General features: G+C 38.0%; 1 protein-coding gene across 3 annotated transcripts in view; it reads right to left on the bottom strand.

Moving 5' to 3' along the window:
• Positions 1-2321: 2321 nt before the first annotated feature.
• CASP8AP2 (caspase 8 associated protein 2) overlaps positions 2322-23553 on the bottom strand; it is a 32836-nt gene continuing 11604 nt past the window's right edge. For 2 of the 3 annotated variants that reach the window (XM_075597457.1, XM_075597456.1), the window contains exons 3-10: positions 22156-22224; positions 21503-21600; positions 20904-20978; positions 20467-20582; positions 15879-18028; positions 7790-10577; positions 6957-7056; positions 2322-5636 (exon numbers count right to left, since the gene is read on the bottom strand). In XM_075597457.1, coding sequence (XP_075453572.1) covers positions 5583-5636; positions 6957-7056; positions 7790-10577; positions 15879-18028; positions 20467-20582; positions 20904-20978; positions 21503-21600; positions 22156-22224 — 5450 coding nt within the window. In that variant the 3' untranslated portion in view covers positions 2322-5582. The remainder of the gene's footprint in view (positions 5637-6956; positions 7057-7789; positions 10578-15878; positions 18029-20466; positions 20583-20903; positions 20979-21502; positions 21601-22155; positions 22225-23553) is intronic. The other variant, XM_075597458.1, reaches the window with a different exon arrangement.

Genomic DNA, 23553 nt, shown 5'->3' with positions numbered 1-23553 from the left:
GGGAACAAGAACAAGAATGGGGGGCATTAAACATTATAACTGTTTACATCAACATATATTTTCTTAATTTTAAAAGCATTAAGTAGATCTGGCTGGCAGCTATATACTCTGCACTTATATTTAGTCTATAGGGGGGGAGGGACAAAGAATATGGAAAAAATTACATAAAACGTAACCTTTGATATTTAGTCTATAATAAAGATTTAGTAGCTGAACTTTGGAAAACCATTTCTAGTATAGACAATATATTGGTCTGAAACCTATATTCAAAATACACTTCTATCTAGAAAACAGATCCAAAATAGACCATTGTATACCAACCCCTCTAAGTGTTCGGATTAGTTCAAACTGACTGTCAAACTCTAAATGTCTCAAACATGTGGATAACTTGGGAAAACAGTTCCACAGTGAACGGTGAAATAACCAGAATCTTGGAACTTTAACACTTCACAGCCTTAGAAGCTAAACTCGGTAGCTTCTTGATGAGCAGATTGTCTTGGTCGTTGAGGCTAGATCAAATTGGTCGATGTGCTCCAGATGTCACGACCATTGTTTAGTTTTTAGATAGATTTTTGGAGTGAACCACGTATCCATTTGTACCTTATGTCCAGACCACATTTTGGCTTGCCTGCCATCTTAAATGGGTGTTAAGTAAGTATCCAGCTCTAATTTTTCAAGTGGGCTGGGTCTTTGCTCGCCTAGAGGTTGGAGTTTTCACCCATGCCTGGCGTTGTACCTTAGGTGAATGACACAGTGCTTAGGGCCCATAACTATTGCCCCTCAGCGGGAATCTGGCAAATGGGAGGTTTGAATAGTCCGTGAATACCCAGAATGCAGCCCCCTGGATTCTAGGTTAAAACTAGGATAATTTATTTGCATTTTCAAAGCTCTTTATGCTTTTAATTTTTATTTTAAAAAGATATATACAAATCAGACTGCCAGAGTCTCTCATCCATCCTGCATACATTTAAATGTTAGGGTAAACAAGGATAGGTAAATTGATAAGAATATATTCGCCATTGTGTTTGCAGGATAAAATGGAAGGCATACAGTACATAGCCTCTTTATAACTTTGTGTATTTTAATCATTTTTCAAGACTTCATATCACTGTACTGTGCCTGTTTTGACCATTTTACATGTGCCATCTCCCCATCATAAAAATAGCGCTGCAATTTCTCTATGAATTTTGTGCGTTCCACTGACCTTAACACATACTCGGTCCAGCACAACTCTATAATATGACACTATGGGAAAACAAGCTCGCAAAGCAAATATTACAATAAGAATACCACAGCATGGCGCAATATTCTGCATATCACATTAACGGGTCACATATACTTAAATACTGTTCATTTATTTGGAATATTTAATATTAGAAATTTCAAAACTTAAATTTATACTGCAATTTCTTACTATAGGAGTTTTCTTCCAAAACTCCTTTCTTGTGATCACGATTGTTATTACAATATAAGCAGGCATTTAGTATGTTTCTCTAATTTATAATTATTAGTCAACATCCAAACATTTATCAGCAATATTAGTTGCTTTTTGTATAGATATTTATATATTATTGATATGTTTGTCCTTCCATTGAGTTTAAATAATTGTTTATTAAATTATATGGTAGTTTCTAGTATTCCTCCTAGATACTATTTCATTAAACATTATTTATAGATTTATTAGTATTTTTTTTTCATTAATTTTCCATATTCATTAATATTTATATATCTTTTTGTGGTTCAGTGTTTATATTCATAGTAGACTCCTTAGACTGTAGATCATTGTCTTACGTTGGTGTATATTTCTATTTTTATTTGTTTATAATATGAGACGCTGTGTGTTGCCATACTGCATACAGCATACTTACAATGTGGCACACGTTGCGTCAATTTTATGTCGCACAATTCCTAGGTCTGGGGACCGGCAGATTTTGAGATATTTACTTTTTAGTGTGTAGGTAAAACTAAAGTAAACTCAAAGATGGCTGCTGGTATCCGTGATATGTTAGGACATTGAAACTTCGTATTGATCCATGGGCGAGTGGCCAAATTAATTTTCCAAAAGGGGCCAAACACACTGGCACATAGAAAAGGTAAATATCTTGGATAGTTGAGCTATTGCTCTAAAACTAAAAATAAAAGGGAGGAGCAAAAGTTTAGTGTGTTAACTAAAGCCAGGTTTCAGGTTACCTTGTTTATATATTGATAACAATGCTTTGTTTTAAATGTAACAGTCACCCAGAAGAAGAGTTTGCTGCCATTAGATCACAATGATGCTATAAAGGACCGCATCTTTAAGAAATAAAAACAACATGTACACATTTTGAATAACCCCCAAAAACAACTTTATAGGTATTTACATTTTTTGCTACTGTAAGCAAATAGGGCGTTTATACAAAATAAATGTCTTCTGTATTTTTTTACAGTTTAAAAATGTAGGCTTATAGTACTATATACACATACAAAAAAGTTTACAAAAACAACACAAAATGAACCTGTACATTGATTTACAACAACAAAAAAACTACAACAGATGAAATCCATAATTTACAAAAAGAGAAACTTAATGGGGAGCCTAAAAATGCAGCAGACAAGATTACAATTCCTTGTTTACCACATGCCCCTTAACATTTTTTGGCCTACAAACAAAAAGTACAACACAATGTAGATACAAAATGTAGGAGATGGATCGCATGTAAGGATGAAAGCAGTGGGCTGTTTTAGACCTACAATTAAGTTCCTGCAATGTGCTGCACACCCCTATTTTAAAATGGCGTGAATACTACCCTTCATAAGTTGCTTGATCACATGTAAAAATACAAGATAATAGCAAACATTGACAGTCATTGATAAAGCAATATTTAGACCTGTTGCAGGTTATGCCACGTTACTGGAAACAGCAAGTGAAAAGCAAGCTTCTTACACTAGATCCCTTCTTATAGCACTCAAGAGTATAGTATATCATATTTCCTATTTAAGGATTCAGACAAACCCTATTTACCAGTACATGAATTGAGCTGCCTATCTGCGGATTTTAACCTAGCACTGTAAATATGTTTATCACTTGCGTCATTGTTTCTACAAATTATTCAAATATTATTTTTCTTAACTTCACCGTACTCTCTATCTGTCAAGTGTCATACTGAGGGGTGGACTGTTACCCAATCAGTGGGAATATTGGTATTCCTTGACTTACTAAGTCACAATATATGTTATTCTATACTCTGAGTGCTATAAGAAGGGATCTAGTGTAAGCAGCTTGCTTTTCACTTTTGTTGTTTCCATATATGTATTAACCCTGTGCACCTTAGTTATTATACACACTACTATATTTGGGCAGAACGTTAGTCATCAAACAGTGGATTCATATGCCACATTACTCCCGTTTTTCAGAAATCTTCTATTCCTTAGTAAATGGCTACATACAGTATGAAACAATTAACTGAACCAGGTAAATGTGTTGCTGTGTGTTTCCACAAATATCTAAACCTTTTACTACACAGAAATGCACAAGTTCTTAAAATTCTAATTGGCTTCATGGGACTAATGATAAAAATGAGGGCGTGATCTATCCTCAAAAATCCCTAACCACATCAGGTTTTAAGGATGACTAATAGATTGGTAAATCACCAGTTATTCCAAAAACTAGATTTTAATTGGGGCTTCCATGTTGGTAAACTCTGATCTAAGGTTTATGGAAAAGGTAAATAAAAAAAATTAAAAAAGTGGCTGGAACAGCACTACAATAGCAAACAGTCCTTGTGTTCCCACGTTGCAAGCAAGAGCTGCTCGCACTGCTTTGTAAATGACCATTTCATTCAATTTTTGCACTGGCCTACACATTAATTTTGTCACAATATGCTTGTGTGTTATTGTTTGGCGCAAACCATCTTGCACAACTATGCAATAAAAATAGAAACTTTGAAAAAAAGAAGTATTTAGAAGACAGAACCCATCTCTGTAGAAAAGTAGGCACGTTTTAAACTTATAACAGTTCTCTCACAAAATCATCCATTAGAACACAACACTTCTTCCAAAGCAGTGTCAACTATTTTCAGGGATTTGCAATACTGATCATTATCTTTTGGGACCCTAATAGGTATGCACACAGATCGTCCTCTTCAGCTGCTTCCCTGCATTCAAATACATTCAACTTGAATCTTCTGCACATGGAAAACAAAGTCACACTATATGGAGAATACACGCTTATATACACCAAGTCAGGAATGTTTAAATGCCTCTTGCTTATCCGGGTATAGTCAGGAAATATTAGCGAGATTAAACATTAGCGAGAATCTGTTATGTATTTGGAATTCTGAAATCTCTGCTGCGGTGAGATTACAAAGCAAAACTACTCCAAAATGTTAGAAAGGTATTACACAGTGCAAGTGATTTTCATTTTATTTCAACTTGACCTCAAATGGAGAAGCAAAGACGGAGAAACTGAAAAAGTTGCACAACATGCTGCTATGGGCCTAATTAAATCCTGCCACTTCTGAAGGTTGTTCACTTGGTTGCATTGACTAGCTTTTCCAATGTAGCCCAAAAGTCACACTGCAGAGCACAGGGAACCTGTAGGAAAACAGCAAACAACCCAAGTTGCGTCTACATTATAAAACAAAACAAAAAACGCAGACATTCCTCTGTAATAAGAAAAATAGTTTCAAATGAGAAAGTGAATCATGTTATATTATAAACCCTTTTCATGCAGGCAGGACCGTAGCCCCACGACTCCCATGGGCTTTCAAGCAAATGCAACAAGTGCCAAAATGATTGTTCATTACAAAGAAACCACTGAGGGTGTGGTCAAGGGAGTTGACTTCTAAGAACACTGAAGGGGTTAATGAGCGATGTAATCAGTTTACCCTTTATGATGTTTACAGGTTTTTTTTTCCTAACATAACTGAATGAAGAGGGAGCCTAACAAGCTAACCATTAGGACTGTGGAACTTAAACAAGATTCAGAATTGCTTTTAGGTTGGAAACAGAGCCTCTGGAAATTGCATCCTACAAGCTTCAGTCACTCTTCTTAAGTGCCTCCAATTAAGAGGTGCTGGAAGGAAAGCGGTTTCTTATTGAGTGTGTGTGAGAGCAGTCGGAACGGCTACAACTTAGCGCTTTAAACCACTGTTCCTGATCCAAAGTAAAATATCCAACACATTATTCTAACGTGCTTCACTACTTACCTAGAAGTACTTAATCATTAAGAACTAAGAGTATTTTAATTCAAAAACCTAATGATCTGTAATTAGTTGGCGTAGTGCACTGGTTAAATTCTCTTATGGTTTATTTCACCATCACAAGGAGACATGGAAAAAAAAAAAAAAAAAAAAAAAACTTGGTAGATAAACCAACAAAACTTAAACATTTGCTGATAAATCAGATAACAACCCATAACTCTCTTTTATAAAATATTGACAGGTTGCAAGCACAAGCCATAACATCTTGTGATTTTGACTGATGCCTCTTTTCAGTGCATACTGTATCTTCCACTTTACACTTTTTTGCAGTCTTTCCTCTTGGTCCACAGAGCAGAACCTGTACAAAACATTTCGTGTTTATACACACACGAATCGGCTGCTTCAGTGTGTGCACTTTTTGAACAACTTCATTAATTGCTGGAACCTTTCTTCAATCTGAAAGAAATGTAAGAAAAGGAAGTGACATTGTTTGCATGTTTTCAGAACAAAAGACAACATTGTGTACAGTACTTGTAATGCCATGGCCAAAACAAGAAAATCCCGTCTGGCAGATCATAATACCAGAACACCAACCAACTTTCCCTTGCAGTTCTCTATAGCCATCTATTATATTGCAGAGATTATTATGTTGTGTTTAAAGCAAATTATATTTTAAAATGTTTTCTTTTCTGTTTTTAAAGACCTGAATTATGCTAGTTAATACATTTCTCAATATATAAAAAAAATGAATATTTGGATTAGAGGGAAAAAAAAAAAGTTATTTTATATTCATAAATAAATGCAGAAAAGTAATGGAGCATTAAATTCAGGATACTGATAAAGCTAGCTTATAGAATAGATATGGGGGATAAAAAAAATGAAAAAAAAAACCCCACACTTTTTCACTATCAGAGCCATAAAGATTAAATTTTTATTTTTTTTAAATGTTAAAAAACCCCTTTTTTCCTTTTTGTGCATTTGTGATATTTTATACAAGTACATCTCATACTGCTCACACCATTTATGGAAATTCATGCAAAACCCCAATAACACAAAGAAGTGCAAGTGCCCACAATTAAAGGGGATACTGCATAAGGCCTCGGGCATGGTCAGCGCTTAGGCGCTGACCCGTGCTGAGGCGCGCTCACGCTTACCAGCGAGCCCCTGCAGCCGCAATGAGAGCGGCTTTAGCAGGGGCTCGCGCACGCTTCCGCCCAATGAGGGCGAACCAGCTCCGTGACGTCCCTGACCCGCCCCCGGACGGCGCGCTAACCAAGGCCAGGGAAAGCACTTGCTTTCCCTCAGCCTCAGCGCGCCTCCGCACGGGCTGAGTCACCATGGGCTCAGCCTAAGGCTACACTTATCGTGCCAGTGATGGTCGCTGGAAAATCAAATAGAGATTACCTCTAGTGATCGCGACCAATCCATCGTGTTGCACTTACTATAAGCGCATGCAACGGCGGCAATGCATTTGTTTTGCCGCTGCGTCGCTGTCGCCGTTGCTATAAGCGGAGCCTTAGCCAGCAGAGAAATAAAATGGCTTGGACATGGGGTTTTCGCAATTTCTGGAGGCTTGCACTATTAAAGCAGTAATTGGTATATAAAAAAAAAAAAAACATTCCAAACAAATTATTATGCCATATCTACAAAAACTGATCATATTTAGTTATTATACAGTTTGGGAAAAAGTCTAAGGATACTGTAACTTACTTTAGTGTTTTAATACACTTGCAATTAGCATACAACGCACATATTAGAAAAACATCCAATGCATACCTGATATGGGTATTTATTCAACTTGGAAGATAAGGAAAGAAACGTTTTCTCATGTGGTCCAAGCTTTTGACAGTCAAGTAGAATGACACGGTCTTCATCCCTACAAAAGGGTAAAACAAAATTGACGTTCATATAAAAGCCCTACCAGGTGACCAAAGAGTTCAATACATATGAAAAGAAAATTATGCAACGTAAAAGGGGAAAAGAAAGTTCTACCCCACAAGATATCAATAAAAAATACTAAACCATCAAAATTAAGTCTGCACCATCCACACACGCAAATAGATCAGACCATTCCACTCATCATATTTCCTTTTAAACATCAAATAGGGTGCGAATAACCCTTCAATGACATCCAGTGCTACTTCTACAATGTTGCTTCCTGTGCAGTTTCTCACTGTTCCTTATTTATTGTAAGTTGTATTGGAATGATGCCAAAGAATGGTGAGCAATTTATACACAACACATTTTCTTCAACATTTGTGATTGAAGCAAAACTCAGTTAAATGAAGATGTTTTTTTTTTTTGGTTACAGAATAAACAAGGACTGATCACTATCTATGACAACTTCTGAAACTAAAAAAAAAAAAAAAACACAAATAATGGCGTTACAAATCAGTGCTAATAGTAAACAGAAATTTGAGACCAGGGCAGCAGGAGGGAGGTTTTATACCGAGTAAGTGGAGCTGTACCTTTAAACACATCAAAATGGAACAGATGAACACACCCTCCAAAATGGACACATATAATTACACATGTCCCGTGCACAATAATTACATTGATCTTTTATGTATTTTAGGAATTAAAATGACTTTTACATGTAAAATGCTCACCTAGACCAAGATGCTACCACTTCTCCTTTCTTTTTGATGATGTTCTTTGCAGACATGCTATTTGGTGAACTCTTGGAAGGTGATAATTGAATAGCACCATCACTGGCGGACTCTGTGTGCGTGCTGAAGTTTCTTTCCATAACCAAGACATTGTCCTCGTCTGCTTTCTTACCGTGCCTTCTCAACTTCCTTTGAGTTTCAGTAACCAAGAGAGATTCGTCTCTTTTTCGTTTTGTCAAGGGCTCCTCTTTCAAGGTCTTTTTCCTCTTTTTGACATTTCTGTCTAAACTTTTATCTCTGCAGTCCAACTTCGTAACGATCACAGGAGTTTGTGTTGTGCATGTCGACAGATTTGTCTTTACCATTTCTACAGACTGGGTCACACTTTTGCCTTCCCCTACAGGACTGGACTTGTCTATTTCAGATGCAGATAAGGTTTCATAAGTACATTTAACAATATCGTTAATAGCTTCAGGCATTTGAAGCATTGTGTCAGTTGTTTCAGGTGTACGAACACTAATTGGCAACTGCTGCTTAAAATGCAATGGGTCATGTTCAACATTAACAATAGATTTGCCTAAAAACTCTTCAACTTTGGGCAAATCTGGGTCCGTTTTTTCTGGTTTATCATTGTTAGATTCAGTCTCAGAAATCGTTTCATTCCCATGTATTTCCAAATTTCTCCCTTCCTCATGTGTTGTTTCTTTAGAACTATTATGTTGTACTTTTTCCCCATCAACTTCAGAAATGACCAACTCTGGCACAAAATTAGTCATTTGCTCACTCGATGAACAATCGGAGGTTGGAGAGGTAGCCGATACTGCACGTCTTATCTTCACAATGAAGTGATCATTGGATTTCTCCATGATAACTGCCTGCATAGGTTCACTTGGATGGTACTGAAAACCAGGAGGCTCGCCTGGATTTGCAAATGAGCAGCTAGATATGCTGCTTGAGGAGTTGTCAGAGTCTAGAATTAAATGTATGTCCTGCTCTGTGGCGTCCTGCTCTGTGGCACCCTCTCCCTCAAATAGAGCATCTTCACTGTAATGTGCGCTAATTATTTCTTCCAAAGTGGAATCAGGAGCACTTACTGGTCTTAGAAAGCTGAGATGAGAATCTGACTTTAAGGGAGATGGCACAGTTAGAGAAACGGCAAGGTCTTCCATAAGAATTGAAGACACATACGACTTTGTCCTTTCCTCTGAGCCTGTAATGCTCTTGCCAGGTGAGGCACTAGTGGGAATCTCCATCATGCAACTTTCATCTAGGACATCTGGGTTAAGTGGCATCTGCATCCTAGAAAACAACGCTGGTTGCTCGGAGGAAAGATGAGGCCAGGAATATGTACCCAGCTGCCAAGCAGCTTTAAACAGAGTTGTAGCCTCTGAGGAAACAACAACATTTTCACATTCCAGACTTGGGTTTAGCTTTTCTGGTGTTTTACAAACCCATAGCTTTTCTTCCAGGCTCTTGCTTTGTTCAAAAGGATCTGAATCATGCAGCAAGCTTTTAAAGACTGCACCCATATGATCATCACTCACCAAATTAAAAGACAAGCTAGATGTATTTTGGGATTCTTGATCTCGAGAAGCAATAGCAGATGTATTAGAAGAATCTTTGGACTTTGGGTTTGTACTTTTGCCAAGTGTAATCTCATTCCTGGAGTCACACCAGACAACTGCAGATTCTTTTACCGCTTCCATTGAAAAACTGAGCTTTTTAGTAACACTGTGGCTAACAGCATTAACATTAAGTTTTGCATCACTTGAAACTTGCGTTTCACATGATGCTTCAAGCTGTGTTGGTCTCAAACATGGTTCAAAAGTGGTTTCTTCTTTAACTATGGACAACTGTTTTTTTTTACATTTTGTTTTTCTTTTTTTAGAATGTTTCACATGAACAGATGACGTCCTGGGTTTTGCAACAGATGCAACTTCCACTCCTCCCTCAATGTCACCTTCCATTTTGGCTTTGTTACATAATTTTGTAAGGACTGCTTCAAGCTTCACAAAACAAATGTCAAGTTGGTTGTCTACAAATCTCCACAGCTTTTTTTTCATGTCTATCAAATGCTGATCAAAAATATGATCCACAATTCCATTCTTTTGCAGCCGCTTCAATTTTGACTCTATGGTCTTACACAGTTTTCTTTTCAGACTGTCTGGCGAAGAACACATTTTGGACCAATCAAGACTCTTCACCAGTTTTACAAAACACAAGGTTGCAGTTTCAATCACTGTAAGGAACTGGCGCAATGAAAACTGCATCTTAAATTTCATATATTTTTTTCTTATATGCTTCCTAATAACTCGTAACATCTGTAAAACATCTTGTACAGTTGATGGGTGGACAATTTTCAAAATACCTTCAAGGCAACTGTCTTCGTTTAATTTTTTTGCCTTCTTTGGCAATTTCAATAGCTTTGTGCATGTTTTATTTTTTTCCGTCACCTTGTAGGCAGACTGTTTTGGTGATGAAATTACTCCATTTGTTTTCGCCAAGGATGCAACTTCTTTTTTCCGTGTTTCTGGACTTCTGCACGCATTTTCTTGGTCTGAAGAACCTTTTCGTTTAGGACTTTTAGCAGTTGTAGGTGCTTCTTCAGATTTGCAGTTTTCCTCATCGTCACTTATAATTTCCCCTTCTTCTACTTCATCTGAAGACATTTCTAAATGGAAATATTTTCCACAGCCTGTGCCAGTCTTGTATTCTGGTTGACAATTCTCCTTATTTAACTCATTTGACACAGGTGCCCAGGTACTGCCAGTATTGGCTTCCGATAACTCTAATAGAAAGAGGAGAAAAAAAATAAAATAAAGGATATACATAAAGTGTCAATAGTCCCCATGCTATACAAATCCACAGATTTTTCTTTGTTTAAAATGTGATATGGGGGTGGGGGGGTTCCAATTAAATCTTCCATTTTTCCAGATTTGCAACACACCAAAATATAATGTATAATATTTCCAATATCAATGTTTCCAGAGCAATCTTCCTAAACAATTATTGCAGATATTTATAAATGGAGACATCTTTTCCTATTGAGGATAATAAATATAATGAATACCGTTGCATAATTTTTCCATTTTACCTGTTCTAAGCAGGCACAGGAATGCATATCCAACTATATTTGAATTATATCTGAAGCAGAGGGAACTTTCTATACCACAATTCGCCACCTTTCTCTCCTAATAAGAGAGCGGTCTTTGCGCTGATAATTTTAAGAAAGGTTACAAATTTTTTTTAAACTGTTCCGAAAAAAATCTCTATTGCAAATTGTATTTCTTTTGTCAAAATCTATTACATTCGGATATCTCTCCATTTCTCTGATGGTGGGAGCATTTTAACCTATCCATTTATTGATTATGATCTTTTTATTACCATCAAGATACAATTAAGTATTTTACAGTCATGTGAAAAAGAAAGTACACCCTCTGAGTTCTATGGTTTTACATATCAGGACAAATAACAATCACCTGTTCCTTAGCAGGTCTAAAAAGTAGGTAAATACAACCTCAGGTGAACAACAGCACATGACATATTACACCGTGCCATGATTTATTTAACAAAAATAAAGCCAAAATGGAGAAGCTGTGTGTGAAAAACTAAGTACACCCTTACTGCATCCATAGGAATTAAGATGCTAAGTAGCAGACAGGTGCTGCTAATCAAATGCCCTTGATTAATTGATCAGCAGCAAGTGTGACCACCTCTATAAAAGCTGAAGTTTTAGCAGTTTGCTGGTCTGGAGCATTCAGGTGTGTGTTAACATAATGACAAAAAGGAAAGACATCAGCAATGATTTTAGAGAAGCAATTGTTGCTGCCCATCAATCTGGGAAGGGTTATAAGTCCATTTCCAAACAATTTAAAGTCCATCATTCTACAGTGAGAAAGATTATTCAAAAGTGGAAACATTCAAGACAGTTGCCAATCTTCCCAGGAGTGGACATCCCAGCAAATTCACCCCAAGGCCAGACCGTGTAATGCTCAGAGAAATTACAAAATACCCAAGAGTTACATCTCAGACTCTACAGGCCTCAGTTAGCATGTTAAAGTTCATGACAGTAGAATTAGAAAGACTGAACAAGTATGGTTTGTTTAGAAGGTTGCCAGGAGAAAGCCTCTTCTCTCTAAAAATAACATGGCAGCACAGCTTAGGTTTGCAAAGTTGCATCTGAACAAACCACAAGACTTCTGGAACAATGTCCTTTGGACAGACGAGACCAAAGTGGAGATGTTTGGCCATAATGCACAGCGCCACGTTTGGCGAAAACCAAACACAGCATATCAGCACAAATACCTCATAACAACTGTCAAGCACGGTGGTGGAGGGGTGATTATTTGGGCTTGTTTTTGCAGCCACAGGACCTGGGAACCTTGCAGTCATTGAGTCGAACATGAACTCCTATGAAACCAAAGTATTCTAGAGTCAAATGTGAGGCCATCAGTCCGACAGCTAAAGCTTGGCTGAAATTGGGTCATGCAACAGGACAATGATCCCAAGCACACCAGCAAATCTACAACAGAATGGCTGAAAAAGAAAAGAATCAAGGTATTGCAATGGCCCAGTCAAAGTCTAGACCTCAACCCGATTAAAATGCTGTGGCGGGACCTTAAGAGAGCTGTGCATAAACAAATGGCCCGCAAACCTCAATGAACAGAAGCAACGTTGTAAAGAAGAGTGGGCCAAAATTCCTCCACAACGAAGTGAGAGACTGAAAGTCATACAGAAAACGATTACTTCAAGTTATTGCTGCTAAAGGTGATTCTACAAGCTATTGAAACATAAGGTGTACTTAGTTTTTCACATGGCTTCTCCATTTTGGCTTTATTTTAGTTAAGTAGAAGATGACAATGTATGACAGATGACAGTGTAATATGTCATGTGTTGCTGTTCATCTGAGGTTGTATTTACCTAATTTTTAGACCTGCTAAGGAACAGATGATTGTTATGTCCGGATATGTAAAACCATGGAATTCAAAGAGGGTGTACTTTCTTTTTCACATGACTGTAGGTGGCCTTTGCGTTCTTTTCCACTACAGCTGGAAATATTCCCCAACAGAAGATTTTCCTCTAATTTATTTATTTATTTGGTTGGTGTGTACACATCTACTTTATTTCAATATTTTACCATCTTTCTACCCGCAGATATATTTAATAAGCTTCACAGTTGCTAAAATGTAAAAAAACAAACATGTCATTAATAGCCATTGCTATGCTTAATTAGAAAAAAAGATTAATAAACCTAAAATAACTTTTTGTAAATACTGAAGCAAAGCAAATACAACATTAGTGCCAATATATGCATTTATACACAGATCCATTCCTCAAAATGTAATTGTCAAAGGCTTATGCTTTCGCATCGGTGTGAAATTGGTGCTTGTGTGTCATGCCGTTTTATATAGACTAAGAACCAAAGCCAGATCCAAACTAGTGTCTCGAGAAAGTGCACTCTCAGGCCTCACTGGAAAAGGGAAGAGATACCATTTGTAAAGAATATGTTCGGACCTCAAAATAGATACAGGCATACCCCACATTAACGTACGCAATGGGACCGGAGCATGTATGTAAAGCGAAAATGTACTTAAAGTGAAGCACTACCTTTTTTCCACTTATTGATGCATGTACTGTACTGCAATCGTCATATACGTGCATAAATGATGTAAATAACGCATTTGTAACAGACTCTATAGTCTCCCCGCTTGCGCACAGCTTCGGTACAGGTAGGGAGTTGGTATTGCTGTTCGGAACGTTCTGACTGGCGCATGCGTGAGCTGCCGTTTGCCTATTGAGCGAGATGTACTTACTCGCGAGTGTACTTAAAGTGAGTGTACTTAAACCGGGGTATGCCTGTATAGATATGAGAATAGACAGTAATTTTGTGTCAAGTCTGCAGCTACTCCAAATAGTTTGTAGATAGATTGAGTCCAACTGTCTCCACAGATGTTGAACTCACAAAAGTTCTCCCTTGAGAAAGCGCTTGTGTGAAACATACATCAGGATTTTAGGACTACAGTATGTGGCAGTGCGAGTCTTGTCAACAGTTCCTGGTATCTGCATCTGGCAGAGAGAAGTACTAACAACCCTTTGCAAGGCCTAGCAAGTCTGGTACACACATACACACAAAGATATAGAGAATGTGTGATATGAATATGCTGACCACTTTGGCTCTCTCTGCAAGGCCTTCTAAGCTTGAATATCTGTCTATACACCTTTCAGTAGTAGCATGAATACGCGACTACCTATTAAATAGGAATCCCTGTGTTGCTGTGATTTATTGTTACGACAGTGATAGATCCACACTTTCTATGTGCGCTGATCAGAGCATGGATACTATTGTTCGTGTTTGCTACATCAACTAACAGCTACATCGTGTGTGCTACATTGTGACTGACACTATAGGCACTACGTGCAGGATAAGAGATGTTATATACGCTGTATATTTGAGGATTGCCACTACTACATAAACAATATATGTATTTACTGTTTGAAGTACTGCATTTTTTCTATTTGACCAAACGCTGCTTATAAACTATTTTGTTCCTTCATCTCTCAGTTCCTTACCATCCTAATGTTTCCTTGTTTTGAGCTCGTAGCAACTGTTTAGGCACTTAGAATTTTTTTTTTATTAGCATTATTAAAGTTTATATTATAGTCTCCATGTTTCTCTGATAGCACACATTGTTTAAGGATTATTTAATTCTATTTATGTTTAATTGTTGCCTTTTTTTGACTTCTAGGAGGTAGAGGTAGGCATTTGATATAATAGGAATATCCAATCTTCATTTTAGTAAGCCGGTATATTTACTTTTTTGGCACTTATTACCTTAATTGTGCTAATGCAATAATGAATATGTGTACCATAACATTGAGGGTATTTGAACCTTTAAGGGAGTCTTTTGGAATCTGCTTTTCTCTCCTTTAGGAGAGTAAGAGAATAACGTCTGTATTTTAGGGAGTTCAACATTTTGGGAGACATTTGGACTCCATCTATGAACTATTTGGAGTAGCTAGACTTGACACAAAATGACTATTATACATATTTATTTTTTGGTACGTACATCTTTACAAATGTGATCTCTCTTCCCGTTTCCATTGGGGCATATGAGTGCACTATAATAGGGTATTGAGACCAGTGTTTGGATCTCGCTTTGTTTCTTGTTATACATTATCGACCATGCACAAGACTCCTTTTTGATAATATTGTGTTGATGGGTAAAGCAAATATCAATTTGGGTTTTTCATTCTAGACTAACCCAAGCTCTATAAATCAAACCAACATTTAGAGTTCTAGATGATGCCATTACCTTATTGACTATTGGTACATGTAAAGATTAGCTTATTTAGCCAATACATACACCAGAAGGTATGTGGTATATTTTCATATTCAATGTGCTGCATATAATTTTTTTTGCATTAAACTGAATTACAATGTTCTGTTCATTAAGAGACAGGCGGGTTGTTTCCAGAAAAGAAACCATTATGCTTCGCTTTTAGTGTACAGTGACAATCACTGCTAATTGAAGAAAGAACATTTTGTGTCTGTGGTGGTGGGACATACTCACTTCACCTTTCATAACCTGCTTCTTAAAAGCACAGCATCACCCAGCCAGCTATAGGATTGTGACTAAGGATGTAGCCCTGCTTAAGACACTTTAATTTGTGATACTCTGACGATTTGGGGAATTTTTTATTACCTCTGGTAAGCCAAATGCCAGAGCTCAATACACGGACATCTTATGCTTTGCCCAACCACAATTACAAGCCAAATGAGCAACTAAATATTAGCCATGATGGGGTGTTGGATGCCAGCACAGTACTCATTGCGATACCATCTCACATACTATGCATATCGGTCTATATGATAATATTGGTTTCCAGAGAAACAACTTTTCCTATTAGCTGGTAAAAAAATCAAAATCACATGTACACTGCTCAGTCTTGAAGATGGTTGATTTTCCAGGACAGGCATGGGCATTTTCTCAACAATCTGTTGAACTAAAATCTTTCCTTTTAAAATCAAAGAATAATTTTCTAGAAGACAAAAAAAAAAAAAAAAAAAAGACTCCTCAAGTATTAGTACCTTTACTTAAAACTCTCACTACGGAAGCTTTGCTTGTGCCCTCAATGGTATGAAGTTTCACCAAGGGCCGCACTGGGCTCGTTAGTGGGCTGATGGCTTTTGGGATACATCTCATAACATTTAAGTCAATACTCATTACAGAGCTTTCATCATCATGGAAATATTGCTTGTATTCAATTCTTTTTGTACTTATGTCTATAAGATCAGAATTTGATGATTCAAATATACCTTTTGCGTCTTGAGTTATATTTGGGTGCAAGCGGCTTGCATTGTTGCCAACATCCTCAGCCTGGCAAGGTTTGGTTAAAACAGTGTTGCCTTTATCTGCATTTCCTTGAGGACTAATGCTGCCACTCCACTTGTCAATTTCTATGAAGGAATCTAACTCCACTATCTCTACATCTATAACACTAAGTGTCTCCAGCTCCTCAGAGCTTACAGTCTCCAAGTCATCCTCTAAGGCTACATCTTCATTATCAGTAGTAGGCAGATTTGTTGGTGTGGGTAGAGTAATGGTTTCATTAACAGTGGCCGTTAGTTCTTTTTCCTGCTGGCACCCAGTTGCACCTGTAATCGTTTCAGAAACGCACATTTCAGAAGTCAATTTTTGTAAAATCCCTGCATCAGCCAGTGTTGCCTCCTCAGATACCAGTACATCCATTCTTGACGCGATTTCTTTAGGACTGCATAAGTGCTGTGATGTAGATTCCTTTTTCTCAACAGATGCAATGCTCTCACAAACTTGGAGGGATGCCTCTTGTATTTCTTTTGGTGCAGTGATGCTACGTTCTACATATGAGACTTTAGAACTTTTTATGTTAGAATTCAATTCACACACAGAAATATTTTTATCAGGAGAGAGGGTCAGACTTAGTGTTTCCATAAAAGATAGCTTCATGTCTTTTTGGGTGTTGACTTCGTTCTGAGCAAGTTTATCTTTTTTACAGTCCACAACATTTCTGCTCTCTACACTTTTGAATTGCTCCCCGGTTCTACTGACATTTTTACCTTCACTTGAAGACATAAGTGTCAATGCATCTGCCTCTGTGTGTTCTTTATGTCCTCTTCTATCACTTTTCAAATGTCTACTTCCATCTTGGTTCTCTCTAGACCTTTTCTTTTCATCGTGTCTTTTATCCTTCTCAGATTTTACACTTTTGTTTTCTCGGACATGCTTGTCATCATATTTAGGTGTTGAGGTTTTCATTTCTTTGCTACTCAACAAACTGGACTTTGAATCTTTATAGTATTCTGAAGAGCGCTTCTCCCTCCTGCTACCTGCATCATTGCTCCTTCTCATGTCATTCTGTTCACACATTACAGATTTATGGGAGCTTTTATCAGTTTCATCATCTAGCTGTGAAATACTTGTTCTTTTTGACCTCCTTGGTTGATAACCTTCCTTTTCCGCCGATCTGTTTCTGCCATCTGATTTTCTGTCTTTTTCATATACCTTGGGCTCCATCGTGTTCGGGGATTTTTCGTTTGTTTTCAGAAGCCTTTCCTTTGACCTTGGTTCATCTCTCAGCTGCATTTTTTCCTTCATAGTGCTCGATTTATCCCGCGGGGTTGAGGTAAAATATTTTCTGTTGTCCATTTCATGGCTTAAATCAGACTGTGCTTTCTTGGTTTCTTGACAAACCACTGGTTTTCCGGGGTCTGAAGATGGCACATGTGACTTTTGTTTCAGTTTGACGATTTTCTTTTCATTTGCGGAGCTGCCAATACTATGTCGGCGGTCTTCTTTCTTCGGCCTTCTATCACTGTCCTTATGATGGTACTCCATTTCTTTTTCTTTCCTCGTTTTCTTCTCATCTACATCTGAATGGCTGTCTGACACCTGCTTTTGCAAATGTGACTCTACATTTTCTTTGCACAGCTTAACATAGGGGGTTTTTAAGGTACATGACGTGCTACTTTCCCCAGAGTCTGAACTCCTATCCTTTTCTGAAGCATTTTTAGGAGAGCAGCTAGATGTGGTGCCTTTGGAAGAAGTGCCTTGGTGTTTCAGTTCAGTTTTCAGACTATGGTCTATATTCCTTGATATTGTGTCTTTAGATTGTGTTCCGTCTGTGCAGCTGGTTTTACTTATGCTCTCTAACGGCACTGGATTTGGTTTAATATTTCGGGTGGCGAGAGGGCCAAACAACCTATGCAGGAGAAACAAAAACACAAAAATATTTAATATAACGTTGTATAACAATATGCATTTTAGTCAACTTTTATGACTGTCTTGCCGTGCACTGATATTACAGATGAAGACTCATTCTAGCTAAAATGTAATCAACAATAAAATCTAGGCTAAAGTTGGGCAATAGCAAAAAAAACCTCACGATAAATTTATTGCAACAACAATATAGATTGCGATAAATATTTGATTTAAATAAGTCAGAAAATGTTTTAGTAAATCTAAAGCGTGTTCTCAAAACAAATACATTTTCTTTAGATTTACTAGAACAAAGGGCCCTTCATTTACAAACCCTTTCCATGTTTGCGCTTCAGTTTCTTACCTACACTGCTACCATCACTCTAAAATCCCTTCATTCATCCAACCCTCACCTCATCACTCTCACTCTTAGATACTCCCTACATTTAAAAACACATGTGGTTGGGGGGATAAGTGTCCCAACAGAAGGGGGTTAAGAGACCCAAGACCCAGGCATGGGAAAGGGTGGGTTAAGATTTTCAGGGACGAAGGGGTTAAGGGGTTAAGAGGCTCAGGGTGGTGAAGGGGTTAAGAGTCCCGGAGGAGGAGAAATGGTTTAAGAGCGCTAGAGAGGAGTTTGTGACTTTTCATGCTGCCTTCTCTCACTCGGAGCTGCCTGATGCTCCTCTCCCATTGAGAAGTATGGCCGGCTGGGGGGACGGAGCGAAGACAGCGTGTCCTAGTCTGTAGCTTTGTGAGAGACACTACAGCGCGGCAACTTCAAAGCTGCTTCTCACACCCCCATACTCCGATACCATAGTAATTCTGCGGTAATAAATAGTCCCCCATATGGGCACACTGTCAGACTTCATTATCGCGGTATTACTATGGCACCGGTATATTGCACAACCCTATTCTAGGTCAATAAAAAGAAATGCAAACCACAACATTAGATCATACAAAATCACTGTGCAGCAGCATCAAAGTGGCCTATTATGTCATATTTTAACTTTGCCTTTAATTACAAACTCTGGTACAAACATGGAATTTCCTCAGGGAATGATTTCGATTCCCGCAAAGGCAATGAAGACGGATAGGTAGAGAAAAATTTAAAAAAAGGGACATACATATTTCTTTATATATAATAAAAAAATGGAAGGAACTACTTTTCAATGCGTTGGGATTTTTAAACAAAGATCAGTATTCCTTTTTAATGGCCACTACAGCTGCACTTTAAAAAAAAATATATATTTTTTTTTTTTTTTAAACTTTTCTCTGACAATAATATAAGTTAAAAAAAATAAATAGGTATGGGGTACAGAAAGGAGAACAATGGGAGGAGTAAAGGGGAGAACAATGGTACATTTAATAATTACAGTCAGCTCATCTGGTTAAACACTTTAATAGAAAATACTTTATTCAGAACAAGAAATAGGATCCACCTAGTTAACCTTATACATTTTGCGAGTCAAGGGTAAAAGTACATGATTGTTTACATTCATAATTAGGAGTATGTGGAGCTAATACAAGGGCCCCATCTTTTCAGAAGCCATCATAAGTTCCAGAGAGAAAACTGGATAGCCCCTCCATTAACATGACATTCTTAATTCTATTTATAGTAGTCTCAATTTTTGGGGGAGGTTCGTGTGCTTCCAATGGAGCACCTGGTAGCTGTGAGAATAGGAGTTGTTAATATTTGACCATGTTTTGTTATGTATGGGGTATGTTTACATTTAAAAAGGACCACATTAGATTCTTGGGGAATTTTTACTTGCTGCACTTTTTTTAATACGGTACGTGGTTACCCACCGCTCACCCTAAAGACATATATGCACTTTTTTAAACCAGTCTTCCTGCTATTTTTTGCTCCATAGCCACTAATCCGGTGGCATCACATGATCAAGAAATCAGACCAAAAACAGAGAGATAGGAACATCTAATGACCTCACTTTAACATCCCAACAAGCCCCGGCCTCAGATTTTCCCCACCGCCACTCTACAATTAGAAGAAGTGAGTAACACTTAATCCACTTCAGGTAGATACCGGGAAAGTAAAGTATCAGATACCTGGTTAGAAATCTACCATTTCTAATTGGCCAATAAACTTAAAAGTGGACGAGTGTCCAACACTGAAGCTTAAGGCCGTGCTTTTAGTCCCGGTGACAGCGACGTCAAAACAAATGTATCGAATCCATCGCGTGCACTTATAGGAGAGACGCGACAGCTTGGTCGCGATCGCTGGAAGTCAATTCAATTTGATTTTTTTCAGCAACCGCAGCGTGACGTCAGCGTCGCAGTCCCATGGCAAGGACTATAAGCGCGGCCTTAGGCTAACAACAGCAACAAACACTTCTCACTTCTAGTGGGCAAAGATACAGTACTGTATGCAACTGACCTTATGGCCTGATACATTTCCCAGAAAGAGAATAGACCAATTGTTACCTTTGATTAAGTCTGTTGATTTCCTCCTCTTTGCGGGTAATTTCTACTCTAGCCGTTTTGATGAGGGCGGAGATATTCTTTTTCAGGCATTGGTTTTCATTTTGCAAACATGTGTTCTAAGGTGTCAAAGAAGAAAAATGTAATTTATATTTTTTCCCCAAGTTCTCCTGAAATATAAAACAGTCTTCCCTTGATTCCATTAAATAGACAAAGCAGTAACATTATAGCAATAGCTTTGTTGCATTCAGGGATCTTAAGCCTTCTGGTCAAAGTAATGCAGAACACACACACACGTGTTCATTTGTTTCCACAATTGCTTTACAAAAATTGACGCACATACCCACACCTTATATACATTGTTCTGTTTGGGGTTTAAGCAGATCACCATTGTATGATAAAACAAATAAGAAATTACTTTTACTTCTTTTATACTGTACCTGAGATTGCATTTCCTTGAACTTGCTAATCAGTTCTTTCATTTGTTTCTGGCACTTGTCATATTCAGCATGCAACTGTAAAACATTTATAATACTTAGATACAGAAGCCATTAACAGCAATTCATTGCACAGCAAATTTATCTGAAATTCATTATTTTAGGAATATAGTATACAGAATATTTTTTTTTAAACCTGCATTTATAACGGTGCAGCAAATTCAGACATTTACCCTCTTAATTTAACCTTTTTTTACCCTATCAAACAACATTTGTAAGAAAAGTAAAAGACCAAATGTACAAACTGTCAAAGATGGTATAATAACCGATGTTGGTGTGTAAGTTAAGGAGCGCCATTAAGTGCTTTAAACTTTGCATATTACATGAAACAGTACTCAATACGTTATTTGTGCATGCCTTGGATACTGCAACATGAACAGCAGTATGTCATAACAACTAACACCTTTCCCAAGTACCAGAGTGACTGCCCCTGAATTTGAATAAGACCGTTTCACTGTGGTCCTTGTTTAGATAACCATTTTATAGATGTGAAAGATGGGAGGCATTTGTAGAGGGCAATATGTAATGGAGTAGGTACGCACATCATTGAATGAGGCTTCTCTAACTGCCCCTTCTTCTGTTATGATTTCTTCATACAGATCCAAGCAGTCCAAGGGAGCGGCACGTCCAGAAACCTCTTCTGAAAACAGCAAATCAGTATTTTATATTCACCCTTTTTGCTATGACAAAACAATTATTCAGTGCGTGATATCCTCACATTGGTTTACAAAGGCAAAAGAAAAATTGAAGCAACATTTTACATTTCCTTTTTTTCTGTATGTTTTGTGATACCCCGTTTAACACTGGAAGTATCAGAGTGGCTCAAGTGCATTCACCACCCCCAACTTCTGCTAATCCTGGGACAGTATCAACTATTCCTCTGTGCGCCTGTGTAAAAACACCAAGCGATGAGGAGGAGAATTGGGCAAGTTGGTGCAGTTCCAGAAAAAGAAAAGCCCGCAGGGTTTTCCAATGTATTGTAGTGCACTTGATAAATGCTATCACTAATCAGAATAAATGCTGTTTTTAAGAACAGTTCCTGCTAAAATATAACTGCATCGGAAGAGAAAACAATGGAAGAATTACATATAAATACATCTGAACGAGACTTAAGCTTTGATTATAGTTTTTATTAAATGATATTTTATTATAACCGTCTCTGGCATTTGCAAAGCATACAAATGAATCACCCTACCTGTTGCAGCAGACATATCTAAGCCATCATAAATATCCACAGAGCTGGCATCACTTTTACAAGGAGAATCTGCAATAATGAAGATAAGAAAATTAACATTTTATTAAAGGATCCAAAAAAGTATTGATGCTTTCTTACACAAAAGGAATATGTTGAAAAATTATGTTTGAAATGTTATACAGGCACCTTACAGAAGCGTTTATTAAAAAACAGACTTGTGTCCTATTTGCAACATTCAGTATCCCAATTTGTTCTCAGTGTGACTGCGTCAGGAAATTATATTATGAACGTTTGTTGCAGTGATATATCCCATAACATAAAACAGTACACTCAAAGAAGCTTGTTCAAGTCATCTTTAAAGGTTCCTGTAATTGAATACTCGGACACAAACAGGCAAATACGTTAAAATATAGCGGCGTCAATTCACTGCAAAAAAAACTATCGAAATTCAGATGCCAATAGTATCATCTGGACAAACGAATGTGAATCTACATTGGGATGATTGTGTGAAAATATTGCAGTGATTTCTTTGAAATTGTGATTTCTTGTATTTCAATCTGTGGAAGTATGACTTCAGAAATTAAGAGTTTAGCAAAACGGCCTAAAAAGATATGCAGTTATTACGAGGCTTTACAGGAACTGCAATTTCCTGCACTAAAACACACCCCTACAAATCATCCTCACACATTCTCTTTCTATCCATGCTTCTCCTCCTTGCTTCTGGGGATATCTCTCCCAATCCTGGTCCCTGTCTTATTCCTACATGCGCTCGTCCTCGCCTGCCAACTGCAACCTCTACTCCTTCTGGTGTTAACCCCTCCAACCTCATACCCATCCCCTGCCACCCTCCCTCCTCTCTCCCTTTCTCCTGTGCCCTTTGGAATGCTCGCTCCCTCTCTAACAAGTTCCTCTCTGTGCATGACTTCTTTCTCTCTCACTCCCTGCTCCTATTTGCCATAACTGAGACCTGGCTCACTCAGACTGACTCTGCTCTGGAAGCTGCCCTCTCCTATGGTGGCCTTTCCTTCTCCCACACTCCGCGCCCTGGTGGCGGTGTGGGGCTCCTGCTCTCCTCTCTCTGCCGCTAGCGAACAGTTTCTATTCCCCCCTCTCTTGCTTTTCCCTCCTTTGAGGTTCACACAGTCCAGATCTTCTCTCCTCTCCCGGTCCATGTGGCGGTCATCTATCGCCCACCTTCCTCTACTCTTCCCCCTTCTGCCTTTCTCTCTCACTTTGAATCCTGGCTCTCTTTCTTTCTCTCCTCAGACTCCCCTGTTCTTCTCCTTGGGGACTTCAATTGCCACATTGATGACCCCTCTCTCCCTTGGGCTTCCCGCTTTCTTTCTCTAACCTCTTCTTTTGGCCTTCAACAGTGGACTGAAGCCAGCACACACAAGG

The sequence above is a fragment of the Ascaphus truei genome, chromosome 4 (assembly GCF_040206685.1).
Source record: "Ascaphus truei isolate aAscTru1 chromosome 4, aAscTru1.hap1, whole genome shotgun sequence".
Lineage (NCBI taxonomy): Eukaryota > Metazoa > Chordata > Amphibia > Anura > Ascaphidae > Ascaphus > Ascaphus truei.
This window is presented reverse-complemented; position numbering and strand designations above follow the sequence as displayed.